Source organism: Neopsephotus bourkii, unplaced genomic scaffold (genome assembly GCF_033783945.1).
Source record: "Neopsephotus bourkii isolate Nb327-2 ecotype Australia unplaced genomic scaffold, CSIRO-AGI_Nbou_v1 NB_1767, whole genome shotgun sequence".
NCBI classification, from domain to species: domain Eukaryota; kingdom Metazoa; phylum Chordata; class Aves; order Psittaciformes; family Psittacidae; genus Neopsephotus; species Neopsephotus bourkii.
The window spans coordinates 9,365,321-9,377,383 of NW_026902241.1; the positions used below are offsets into that span (position 1 = coordinate 9,365,321).

At 38.4% G+C, this 12,063-nt stretch overlaps 1 protein-coding gene across 24 annotated transcripts in view; it reads left to right on the top strand.

The window, feature by feature from the left end:
- The window catches only part of AFDN (afadin, adherens junction formation factor), a 112,887-nt gene that overhangs the window by 86,274 nt on the left and 14,550 nt on the right, over nucleotides 1–12,063 (top strand). For 23 of the 24 annotated variants that reach the window (XR_009729287.1, XM_061378599.1, XM_061378609.1 and 20 more), the window contains 7 exons: nucleotides 3,457–3,522; nucleotides 3,679–3,752; nucleotides 4,278–4,396; nucleotides 5,396–5,590; nucleotides 5,840–5,931; nucleotides 6,356–6,544; nucleotides 9,216–10,238. Coding sequence is in view for 23 of the 24 variants with exons in the window: in XM_061378599.1 (XP_061234583.1) it covers nucleotides 3,457–3,522; nucleotides 3,679–3,752; nucleotides 4,278–4,396; nucleotides 5,396–5,590; nucleotides 5,840–5,931; nucleotides 6,356–6,544; nucleotides 9,216–10,238 (1,758 nt within the window). In the remaining variant the exon portion in view is untranslated. The remainder of the gene's footprint in view (nucleotides 1–3,456; nucleotides 3,523–3,678; nucleotides 3,753–4,277; nucleotides 4,397–5,395; nucleotides 5,591–5,839; nucleotides 5,932–6,355; nucleotides 6,545–9,215; nucleotides 10,239–12,063) is intronic. The other variant, XM_061378602.1, reaches the window with a different exon arrangement.

Consider the following 12,063-nt stretch of genomic DNA (forward strand, 5'->3'; position numbering starts at 1 on the left):
GCAGAGGAGGAACTAATTTGTCCTAATAATATATGAGTAGATGTGGTAGCCGATAAAGACTTCTTACATAATCTGCAGAGATTTATTTTTAAATAATTTTTTTATGCTTTCAGAATTCATTAGTTTTGTATTAAGTGAGATGACTTGGAGCTAACACATCTGCTCATAACGTCTCTTAAAAAACAGGAAATGGATTGACAAACTGCATAAGCTTCATAGGAAACATCAAAGAAGAAGGAGCAAGGAATAAAATGCCAAATTGGAATGAAGAACTACTATATGGCTTTAGAGTACAGGAACAGTTAAAGCAAAACTCCATCTGAGTTGGTATCCTCCAGCTGTGGGGTATTTAGCCAAAGAAAATAGCAGAAAGTACAAGATGGTTCCTCCTAGTTTCTAGCTTTCTGTAGTTCCAGAATTTCTTCCAGAGTGTGTTGTATCTGCATGGGGGTTTTCTCTCTTTGGTGTTTTTGTTTCCTGAAAGCCCTTGAAGGGCTCTATACCACCATGAATCTGTGATCTTCTTTTGTCTATGCTTATACTTTGGCATCTGCAGTAGTCTTGTTCCTGGCAGTTTCCCAATTTAATTATGAAATCCTATGAAAAATGTTTTGGGTGGGTTTCCTTGTTGTTGCTGTGTTTTGTTTGGTTTTGGTTTTTACTCTTTAAAATATGCTAGCTATGATGGCATGAGTAAGAAAGGTTTGGTTTTAAGCTGATTAGAAAGATGATAAAAAATCCGATTTATGCCACTCGTAATATTGTAGACCTTCAGTTCTTTGATTGCTGCAAAGCTGAGGATTCCATATCTAGTTTGTTCTCTCAAGAAACCTATTCCTTGTTGCTGATCACCTTTGTTGCCCTCTGAGCCTCATGGTTCTGCTGGTGTCATTTTGTAATGGAGTAATCAGAATTATAAACAGTTTTCTAAATGTGAACCTTTTAAGTGTGACCATGGTGGTTTCTGTTTTGTTTGTTCTTTTCTACTAGTTCTGTTGGCTTCCAGACACTTGAGCTGGCATGCGAAGATAGCTTTGAAAAGATCTTTCTTAAGGAGTTAAAGCTAGTTTAAAAATTATTATATGGATATTTGTGCAATTGCAAATGCTTTTCTCATCACTGTCTGCAAAGCAGTGCACATATCATGGGCTTAAACAGAAGGTTTCACCTTCAGTTTGTGTGTACTAACAATCAATCAAGCTAGCATCTTTCAAAGTTAGGACTGGCTAAAAGCAGTGTCAATCCTGGGTGGCTTCAGAGGCTTCTGGTTAGTCTTGGTTTGTCTGGCCACTAAGAAAAGCAGCTGTTTGGTCCCTCCAGTTACATATAACTACATGATGCATAATGTTATAACTACAAGGGTGGGTGGGTGAGTTGCTGCTGACTGTCTTGCCTTTTGGAACTGAAGGAGTTTGCGTCTAGGTATGTTTAGTGGTTGGAGGCAGAGGAAGGAGCATATAAACCCAGTCATCTTAATTTCCAATTCCCAACAAAGGAGGTGGTAACTGGTTCTGCTGACAGGGCCCTGTAGGGGCCTGATCCTTTCTAAGGTTGGAGCATTACTTCACATTTGAAACAGTGAAATACATCCCCCTTCCCCCTCTCTCCCCCCTTATTGCTCCAGTGGTCGGCATCATGTGATCCTTCTCCAACTCTTGGTTTTCACTTGATAAATATTCTATATGGTAAATTTAGTTACATTATTGTTTGCCCTCTTTCTGGAAGACTTACAGGCATGGTGAACAACACATTCATTTAGGGCTTCTCTGAAAATTGCCATTCCTTGTGAAAACTAACAGCTTCCTATCCAATGCTGATTCAGTTTTTCATATATAAGGACAAATTCCTTCTTATCCCATGTCACCCTCAAGTCATGAAGCATTCCTGGCCTTACAACTTTGCCAGGTCTGTCTTGGAAGAGTAGGTATTCTGGCCACCAGATCATCCCTCCCTATGCTTCTTGGTTGCTTGGGGAAAAGAAGAGATTTTTGAAGCTTGATATAATTTTTCATTGTATTTATCTACCTGTCTTCTGACTTGTGTTTCCTTACAGCTTTAACCAGTTTTTCTGGTATAAAGCTAAAAATATTCTATAGTTACCATGCTGTTTAGAGTCCTTTAAAAACAAAAAAGTAACTAAACTTTAATTGCCTTTATAGTCCTTCCATACAAAGAAAGTGTCCTTATTTCAGTTATTTTTTTGCGTATTTTTCCTCCTTTATTCCTGTAAGCATGGCTTAAGCAATTATTATGAAAAATGTGGACATGTAGAATGTTAATCTTGAATCATGGGACTCGAAGGAATTCCTTTTCTATGGCTTTTGAGCAAACTTTTGGGATTAACTCAAGATATAATGAATAAAAATAGGTCTTTCACTTGCTTAGAAAACAGTGCAGCATTAGCTTTTGAATAATTTGGTTTTTAGTTTACTTTATTGTAACAGTGGGAGCAATTGCTGCCAAAAGAGAAGAGTTGGGGAAGCTGGGTGGGGAAAGGAGCAGGAAGTTGCACATTCAGTATTAAAGCAACTTGGGGGTTTATTTTAGAAAGCAACATTACATTAAAAAACTGCTCTCTTGAAAACATGGCATTCCCAAGCAACTTGCAGAGTAAAATGGTACTGTTTGCTATAGCAGATAATGAAATCACAAGTCATTGTGTTACATTGTAAGTGGCAATTTAAAGGTCTGTTGTACTAACATTTAGACTGATCTGTGTGGTGTCTTGTAAATTGTAGCATGTGGATGATGCAACAGCATGGCTTGAATAGATGCTTATGTTCTCTTGTCTTGAATGTGTTGGTTGCCTCGCAGTGAGTTCACTGTTAACAGTCCTTTCAAAGTTTAGTGTAATACTTTGTGGCAGAAGTTTTATGAACAAAATTGCATGGTTTTGCACAGACTTAAATCTCTCAACTCTAGAAGACTTAGTAAATATAATATCTACTTGTTTATTATAAAGCTGGCAGCACTGTTCCTTTACACTAGCTCCTGTACAGTCCTTTTACAAGTCAATGTAAAAAGCATTTCTAATTACTCTAATTGTAATCTGCAATTTACCTTGTTTCATTTGGTTATTAGCAAGGGAAACTGCAGTCTTTTGGAACATAATACATAGAGGTATAAAAATAATAATGTGTGTAAAAGTGCAAATAAGTGTTCCTTATTAGAAGGGGATTGGAACAAACTTATGAAGTGTGGATGTTAGTTGATGTATCCAAGCTTGCATTAAGACTAAATATTCTTCTAATAGCTCTTGCAGGCTTAACAGGTATAACATTAAAATTTTCTTTTGACTTTAAATGAATAACTCTTCTGTATAATTGCTTTTTTCCAGTTTGGGGATATATAAAAGCAATTAAAACTTAAGAGGTTTATGTAGCCATGTAAAATTCTGATTAACACTTGTGGAATGCTTAATACAAATGTAATGTATTAATGCCTGTTTCTCTGTAGGGTGCTGGTCAAGACAAACTTGGAATATATGTCAAGTCCGTTGTGAAGGGAGGTGCTGCAGACGTGGTTAGTAATATTCTTAAAATTAGAAGTTCAAAGGTAGAAAGATCCTTTGGAAATGCTTTCAGATCCTTTTTTTATAGTATGTGTGAACAATTGTTTTAATTTAGGCCATGTTGGCATTGATGTATAAATTTTCTTCTCCCTTGAATATGTATTTAGGATGGTCGTCTGGCTGCAGGGGACCAGTTGCTCAGTGTGGACGGTCGAAGTTTGGTGGGCCTGTCCCAGGAAAGGTACAGAATGCTTTCTTTGGGTGTCTTTACATGGAGAAAATGTCAGAGAAATAATTTATTCAAAAGGAAGGGGGGGTTTGTTCTTTGGTTTTGTTTTGTTTTTTATTTTTTAATATTAGGCTTTGTCTTGGCTTTTTATAACTACTACTTTGTGAAATAATTTCCATATATGATACCATTATCTGTCTAGAAGAGATGTAATACATGTTTGGACTTCAGTTCTGAGCAAACTTTATTTGGCTCTGATTTTAAATATTGTGGCTTCTGACCTTAATTGCAGAAATTGGTAATAGTACTTGCTTGTAGATGTTGTCTGCTTAATAAGCTTATCTTCCAGTCATCATCTATTTTTTTTCAAAGTTACTTTAATATTAATCAGAAAAAGTGTGTTTTGTCCAACAAAAGATTACTAGAATAAATGTGAGTAATCATGACATCCAGACTGGTAGTAAGAAAAACTAAGTAATACTAAGCCTAAGTAAGCCTGATTTTATTTTGTTTTGTTTGCTTTGGCTTTTATTGCAGGGCAGCAGAACTTATGACTAGGACAGGTTCTGTAGTAACATTAGAAGTAGCAAAACAAGGAGCAATATACCATGGTCTTGCAACCCTGCTTAATCAGCCATCCCCAATGATGCAAAGAGGTAAAATTGCTAATATTATTTATGTTAGTAGCAGGTTTATAGGTCTTAGGTCACAGAAAATATAATAAGTCACAGTAGCTTGCCAAATATTACCAAAATATAAATGAGAAAAGAAACATCATTGCACAGAAAAGAGAAGTGTGTTTTTCAATATTGTTTGAAATGGTGCTAGTCTAATCATGAATAAAGGCTTTGCATATGCACCTTTTAAAAATTATGCATTTAAACACAGTTCGGGTTGGTTTATTTTAACAAACGGAATATAATGAATACAGAGGGCATTAAGCTTCAATGGCTTTTCTTTTTTTTATTCCTTTCATAAAAGCTTCTCTCCTCCTCTCAGAATCTGACTTCCTTGTAACCACAAAGTGCAGTGTAATTACTAAGAGAGAAATAAATAGAAACAGGAGCCCATGGAACACGTTTTGCCATTGAATTTTTTATTTTACTTTTTTTTTAAACTAGAAATATTGAAACATATCTTCTTAGATTTCTGTGTCTGATAATAACTTCTCAGATGTTTCTCCAGTGTTATATTTTATCATCCTACTTAAGTGAGCTAACAAAAGACATACTCAAGTCTTGTAAAATAATGTTGTAAAGGAGGTAATTTTGTGAAGGAAGATGTTTTCTACGTTTGGGGTAGAGAAGAATGGGTTAAAAGAATAAATCCTTATTATCAGAGTTTACACCATCCCAGCTGCCATATGCCTCCGAGAGTCAGCAAGAGACTTCTCAGTAAACCACATTTGGCTTTTACAAATACTGTGGTACCTCTCCAAAAGCTCTTTTGAAGCATGCAAATTGAAGGAATCCCATATAGTTGGTACAAGAGTGGGATTGTATATCTGAAGAATTAAAGATTTTAAAATCTAGCATTTGCTTTGCTGGAAACCCATCTTTAATTATAAATACGAGATAGCCCCGGCTTGGAAAAGAATATTCTAGACAGTAGTTAATGTAAGTGAAAGGGGGAAAATACATATCCAACTATTACAGTTTCTGACCGCCGTGGCTCAGGTAAACCTCGACCAAAGAGTGAAGGTTTTGAGCTGTACAACAACTCCACTCAAAATGGGTCACCTGAGAGCCCTCAGCTGCCATGGACAGAGTACAGTGAACCAAAGAAGCTGCCAGGGGATGACAGATTAATGAAGAACAGAGCCGATCATCGCTCCAGTCCTAATGTAGCAAGTAAGTAAGGTTATGCTTCTTTAAGGGGAGATGCCTCCTCCACTAGTTTTAGAGGCTGTTGAATTGAAAAAGGGAGTTACTGTTTTTAAGAATGGATTAAGATGCCAATGTAATAGTAACATTTGCAGCAAGCCTCTTGTTAAAGCTATTAAGAGGAAAAAACATAGTTATTTTGTGAATAATATTATTTTATTAAGTTATGTAAATCATAATTTAGTCATGTAAATGCTTCCTTTAACTTTCCAACAGATCAGCCTCCAAGCCCTGGGGGAAAGAATGCTTATGCATCTGGAACTACCACCAAAATAACCTCAGTCTCCACTGGAAATCTTTGTACAGAGGTCAGAAGCGGCAAGCAAAATGTTGGCTATTAAACTTTCCTTGGCTATCAATAGTGTCAGTGTGCTTGAGTCAAACCAGCATCTCACTTAACTATTTGAACATAATGCTGGTGTTAGTGACTGGGTGGGAGTTTTGCTTATTACAGCTAATGAAAGACTGAGACAGCTTTGAATTCATTAAATCTTGTTCTTGTGATTTCTTAGGTTTGTACAACATTCTGTACTTGTTTGCAGATCATAAAAACATGACTCATAACCATGACTGTATTTGATACTAGGCAACCTCTTTATCTCCTGCTCCAGATGAGTAATGTTCTTATGAGCCAAAACAAAAAACATTTGGAAAACGCATGTTTAGAACAGTATTCCATGCTGATCTGTGTGATGAGAAACTTGTACCTTATGTTCTTTCTACCTTTTTCAGGAGCAGACTCTGCCCCCACGACCTGAAGCTTATCCCATCCCAACACAGACATATACTAGGGAATATTTCACATTCCCAGCTTCAAAGTCCCAGGATCGAATGGGTCCAGCTCCAAGCCAGTGGCCAAGTTATGAAGAAAAACCACAGGTCCAGGCAGAAAGTAATCATTCGATCAATACTACAATGCAGGTGAGAAGTAACTTCTTTCAGTATGAGAGAAAAGCAGAAACAAAACACTTGTTTCCACTCCCAGGCTGCTGGAGGTGTTTTCGCAGAACACTAAACTGTCTGTAATCTCTAACAAACTACCACATAGGGGAGTGGGGGAGAGCAGCAGTTATACTTCTGCGAGGATTGGCTTCGGTTCAGAAACCCTATTCTTTCCCCTCTTTTCCTCCCATAGAATTTATGTTATCATGTTCTGCAGACCATCTTATCTGGGATGTTTTAATCCCCTGTTAGAGGTAATGGGGTGTAGCCTGCAGTAGGGTTTGTCTTGTAAAATGCTTTGTAGTTTTCTGAAAAGCAAACTAAATCTTTCATTCTTCCAAGAAGGCTTATGTGGAAAAATCTCTTTGCCTGCGGGATGCGTGGTTTAAGTGACAAAGCGAGGTATTAAAAATTAAATAAATGGGTACTTTGAGATCTATCCAGGGTCATCACTGACGCACATTCCTCACTCTCCGTTAAAAAATCCATCCCAGTTGCATCTATTATCAACATGCAGATGCTTCTTGGTCTGAAATGAATTTACCCCACTGTACCTTTATAATTTAAAAAAATAATGTTGTTCTGCTCTTTGTAAATGAGGACTTCACTCAAATCCACACGGGAAATTAAATCCAGATCTACTAAATCCAGTCACTGAATCATCCTTTTGTCCAACCCGCCAGAGACTTAAAAATGCAGAGAAAAAAATTTTTTTTTCTTTTTATTTTATTTCTTCTTAATTTGGGATAAAAGCAGAGCCTTGCAGCAGGCTCCGTATGTTTTACTTTTGGAAAAGCGAAGACATGTAAATTGCCTTGAGATTGCCAAAGACACAAGGTAAGGATTGGTTATTGATTCCTCACATGTGTTTTGGCAAGTGAATTCAGTCAAAAGCCAGCTGAACAAAAGTTTAGTGCTTTTTGCCTTTTTTTTTTTTCCTGGTGTTATGGATCATAGAATCATAGAATCAATATATGTAAAATCCTAATTATTTCAGCTGTTAAGACAATAGATGTTACACCCAAGGTAAGATGTTAATTTTGACGGAGAATGCTGCAAGTTAAATAACCATGGGAAAAAGCTATGGAAATATTTTGATGAATTTTCATGCTTAACTCCTTCACATTTTGTGATTTGATATCACCTAACCTTAGCCATGTAGTTAATGTCTAGGCATTTCTGCCAGTGATGGGACAGGGGGAGGCTAATACTTGCAGAGAATGGTTCCTACCCATTTGTCTTAATGGGATGAACAGCTCTGCGGACACGCATCTCTCCCCTGCTTAAGACAAGCTTAAGTGACTAGCTTAAATGAGGTGGCTAAAACTGTTGAGATGAACCCCATCTGTTGAAGCTGTTGACAGATACTGAATTTGAGCTGTTGTCTTGTGGCTGAATGCAGAACTTGAAAGCGTTTTCATAAAGCGAGTGTCTAGAAGCTTTAGCTCCTTATAAGCATTGAAAGTGTGCACAGTTCTCCTTGCCATACAATAGTTCCTTTAAGTTGAAAATTAGAGAAAAATAGACTTTAAAAAAAGATTATAAAAATACCCTTTTCACCTTTACAGCAAGAATTGGGCTTATAAGAAAAGCTGCCACAAGCAACTGACTGTGAAATGAAATGCCTGTTTTCTGTTCTGCAGGCATTAGCAAACTGTTTGGCTAGGTGCATCCTTACAGCAAATCTAACACAAATAGCTGTGTGTTCAGCTCTGCTGGACTAATAGAGCATGAAAAATACACTTGTTCATCTCAAAGGAGGCATTCTTTAGAGGTCATGCTAAAGGTCATTGATGGAGGAAAAAGAAAAGGAGTTTGCTTTGTTAGTCTTCTCTCAGTTGTTGATAATTGGTACATTGTTGTTCAGTGCTTAGTAAATGCCTAACATTCAACGTATGAGTATGTACTTCAAGAAAACCATTAACAGATTTGATAAACCTGATTTTTGGTCCAGTATTCCTTTAGAGGTGGTTGTACAGTGCAGTGAGACCCTGAGCTTGTATAAAGAAAAAAAACCTTGGTGTTTTTTTGCACTAAAATAGTGACAAAAAGTGCAGACTATGCCCCAAAATAGGTAGAATTAGACCCAACTGTGGAGATGCCATACTTGTGAATGGTGCTGAAGTAACGAGAGCTTCCCAAGGGTCATCTCGTCTGTTGATGGAGGAGAGTGGGCAGAGATTCCCTTGTCTCTCCCTCAGCAGCCTTTCTGTTTGCCTTCCCAATAGCAAAAATGTTCAATCAAGCAAGCTGAAGCCTGAATGGCAGAGCTGGTAAAGCTGGAGCTACTGTTCTGGGCTGCCAGGACTCACATACTCGTATGTGGGGGAAGGGGTGTCAGTTAATAGTCCCGAGAAATTGTGTGAGCTGTGGAGGTTTCCAGCTTAAACTCAATCCTGTGTTCACTCTTCCTCCCAGTCTGGGTTTCCAGGCATTTCAGAGGTTGCTGTGTCTTCCGTCACTTGAACGAGTTAAACAGAGTGAGAAGAACATTTTATTGTTGGTTTTGGGATTCTTACTGAGTGTGGAAATGCTGAAATTCACTAAAAGTAATTACCTTCAGTAATAAGAATGTGGTTTGTGAGCCATTTTCAAATATGTTTTAATATAGATGGAATATGAAATACATGCCTTGTTTAATTTTTTCCAGCGTGTAGCTCGTTCCCAGGAAGAACTCAGAGATAAAGTTTTCCAGCCAGAGAAGAATCGTTTGGAAGTTGTTATACGGAAGGATGTAGAGTACATCGATCGGAAGTCAGACAGTGATCAGTGGATGAATTCATCTGTGGATTCTAGCACATCTAGCCAAGAACACCTGAATCATTTAGCCAAACCAGTCTCTCCTGGTTCTTGTTTAACTAAAAGTGGACCTGGCCGTTGGAAAACTCCAGCCAGTAGCCAGCCGACTCCAGTGGCCATTTCCCAGCCCATCAGAACAGATCTTCCCCCTCCACCACCGCCTCCTCCAGTGCATTATGCATCGGAATTTGATGAACTACAAATGGATTTGCCTCTGCCTCCCCCTCCTCCTCCAAATCAGATAGGAGCACAAGCATCCTCTCAGGTAGCTGCTGCTGAGCGTAAAAAAAGAGAAGAGCATCAGAGGTGGTATGAAAAGGAAAAGGCACGTTTGGAAGAAGAGCGAGAAAGGAAACGTCGTGAGCAGGAGAGAAAACTGGGCCAAATGCGTTCTCAGCCACTAATTCCTTCTCAGCCGGTGGTTCCTCCTGTTTCTCTTCAGCAAGTGAAATCAGAAAAACCGTCAACTTTGCAGAGGCCTCAAGAAACAGTCATTCGAGAGCTGCAACCCCAACAGCAGCCTCGGACTATAGAGCGGAGAGATCTGCAGTACATCACTATCAGTAAGGAAGAACTGTCCTCTAGTGACAGCCTCTCTCCTGATCCCTGGAAACGGGATGCTAAGGAGAAGCTGGAGAAGCAGCAACAGATGCACATCGTGGACATGCTGAGTAAAGAGATTCAGGAACTTCAGAACAAGCCTGATCGTACAGCAGAAGAAAACGACCGTCTCCGCAAGCTCATGCTTGAGTGGCAGTTCCAAAAGCGACTTCAGGAATCAAAGCAAAAGGATGAAGATGATGATGAAGAGGAGGATGATGACGTGGATACTATGCTCATCATGCAGCGACTGGAGGCAGAAAGAAGAGCAAGGGTAAAAAGGGATAATCTTTTCTAGACAAAAGTATTGTAAATCTGTATCTTGGTTGGTTCTTTGGCTTTGTCCAAGTATTTTGATGTTCTTACAGGGTAAAGGAGGATGAAGCTTTCTTAAATACCTTGAATTTTAATATTGCTAACTTACAGTGGCTTCACCAGTTAACTGATGTATTATGAAAGTATCATAGCTACTTGTTAGGTTAGCAGTTGAATTTACTTTTCTGATTGTGGGGAAGAAATTCCCTTTGGATAAAGGGATTTTGTCATGTACTTGGGCTAGGATTAGAAGGTTAAATATAGCAGGAATTTGCTTACAGGGAGGTAAACAAAAACATTTGAAATGAAACTGTAGGAGAATCAGTAGTGTGATTCCCATTCCACCTCCTCCATTCCTTCTCCCCTTCTGTGTATTTACCCCTAAGAGTTCTTATTTACAGTCTCAGACCTGAACACAGGTACTGAATGCATGCTGTTCCCAGTGAACTGAACTGAGATTCCACTTGCTGGTCTGCTCCAAGTAAAGGCTGGGGGATATGGCAGGTGCTACCTCTGCCTTTACCACCACCTCAGTGATGACCCCAGCAGCGCTGGAGGGGAAGCATCAGGTTGAGACATGTGGTTTGGGTGTTGTAACAACTAATAAAACCCATCTAGGGCTCCAGCTCATACATACCTGGATTTTGCTTGGTGTTCAGTTTAATCAGTACTGATAAGGTTGGCTTACTTTGCCTTCAGTACTGTGAAAGCTCATAATATACATAACAAGATAACACAACTGATTAGTGTGATGAAGTTTTTATGACTCTGCTGGTGGCTGTTGTCTCAAATCTATTGTTACTGAGAAACAATACAGGAAAACCTGTTTTTCTTTTCCAAATAACAGCATGGATACCAAAGTTACATACTAGTAGCTGTGCTTTGACAGGCTTAAAATCTAGCTGTCTAATATACTGAGTGTCTTCGGTTTGTTTATCTTGAAGAGTTGACTTACTTCTGTGGTATGCAGTTTTTAATTCTTGAGAAATGTATGGACATGCTTATTTTGACATTCAGAAATAGCGATGGGCTTGAGTCGTGTTTGAGTTCAGGATTGTTTTGGCAGCTTGATTTCCTAAACTTGCTCTTCTTGTATTTGCTGCAGTCTGCATTGCTTTCCTTTTTCTTGTGGCTAACTTTATTACTGTGTAAAACAATGGATACCTCAGAGTTGGAAACTGAACAAAGGAAAAGCTAAATATATCTTTGGCAGGCAGGTTGCGTTAAAGCCCAGCATCGCTAACGTCTAATTTGTAGCACATAGGCAGTTACCTATGGGCATAAAAAATCCATGCAAAACTGCCATTTTAACAAACAGCGTCTTTAAAATTTCACTGTAGCAAGGCTTAAAAAGCCATGTGTCATGAATAGAAAACCAGTTGTGTTGCGTAACATTTTATCAGTCTTCTCCCCAAGCGCTGGATTTAATATGCTATTTGTGCTTAAAGTTCTTCCAGCGTTTTGGAACATTTTGGAACCGATAAATAACAGTTGTCTTGAACTGAAGCAATGTTTGCATTTGGTAACATTTCACTGTCTGTACTACTAGAGATGCAGTAACTCACATCTCTGGAGAGTTACCAAGGTGTTGAATGAGTCAAACCAGTGCTTATAAAAAAACTGGATTATTGATTGTTCTCATTTCTGTATTTCAGGATGATGTCAATTCAGTTCCTCATTTTAAAGCAGCTGACTAAACAAATAAAAGAAAATGCTTTGAAAATGGCACAAGTCTAACCTATCTTTATTTTCACTGTGCATCTTTCTTTTTTTCCCCTTTCTTA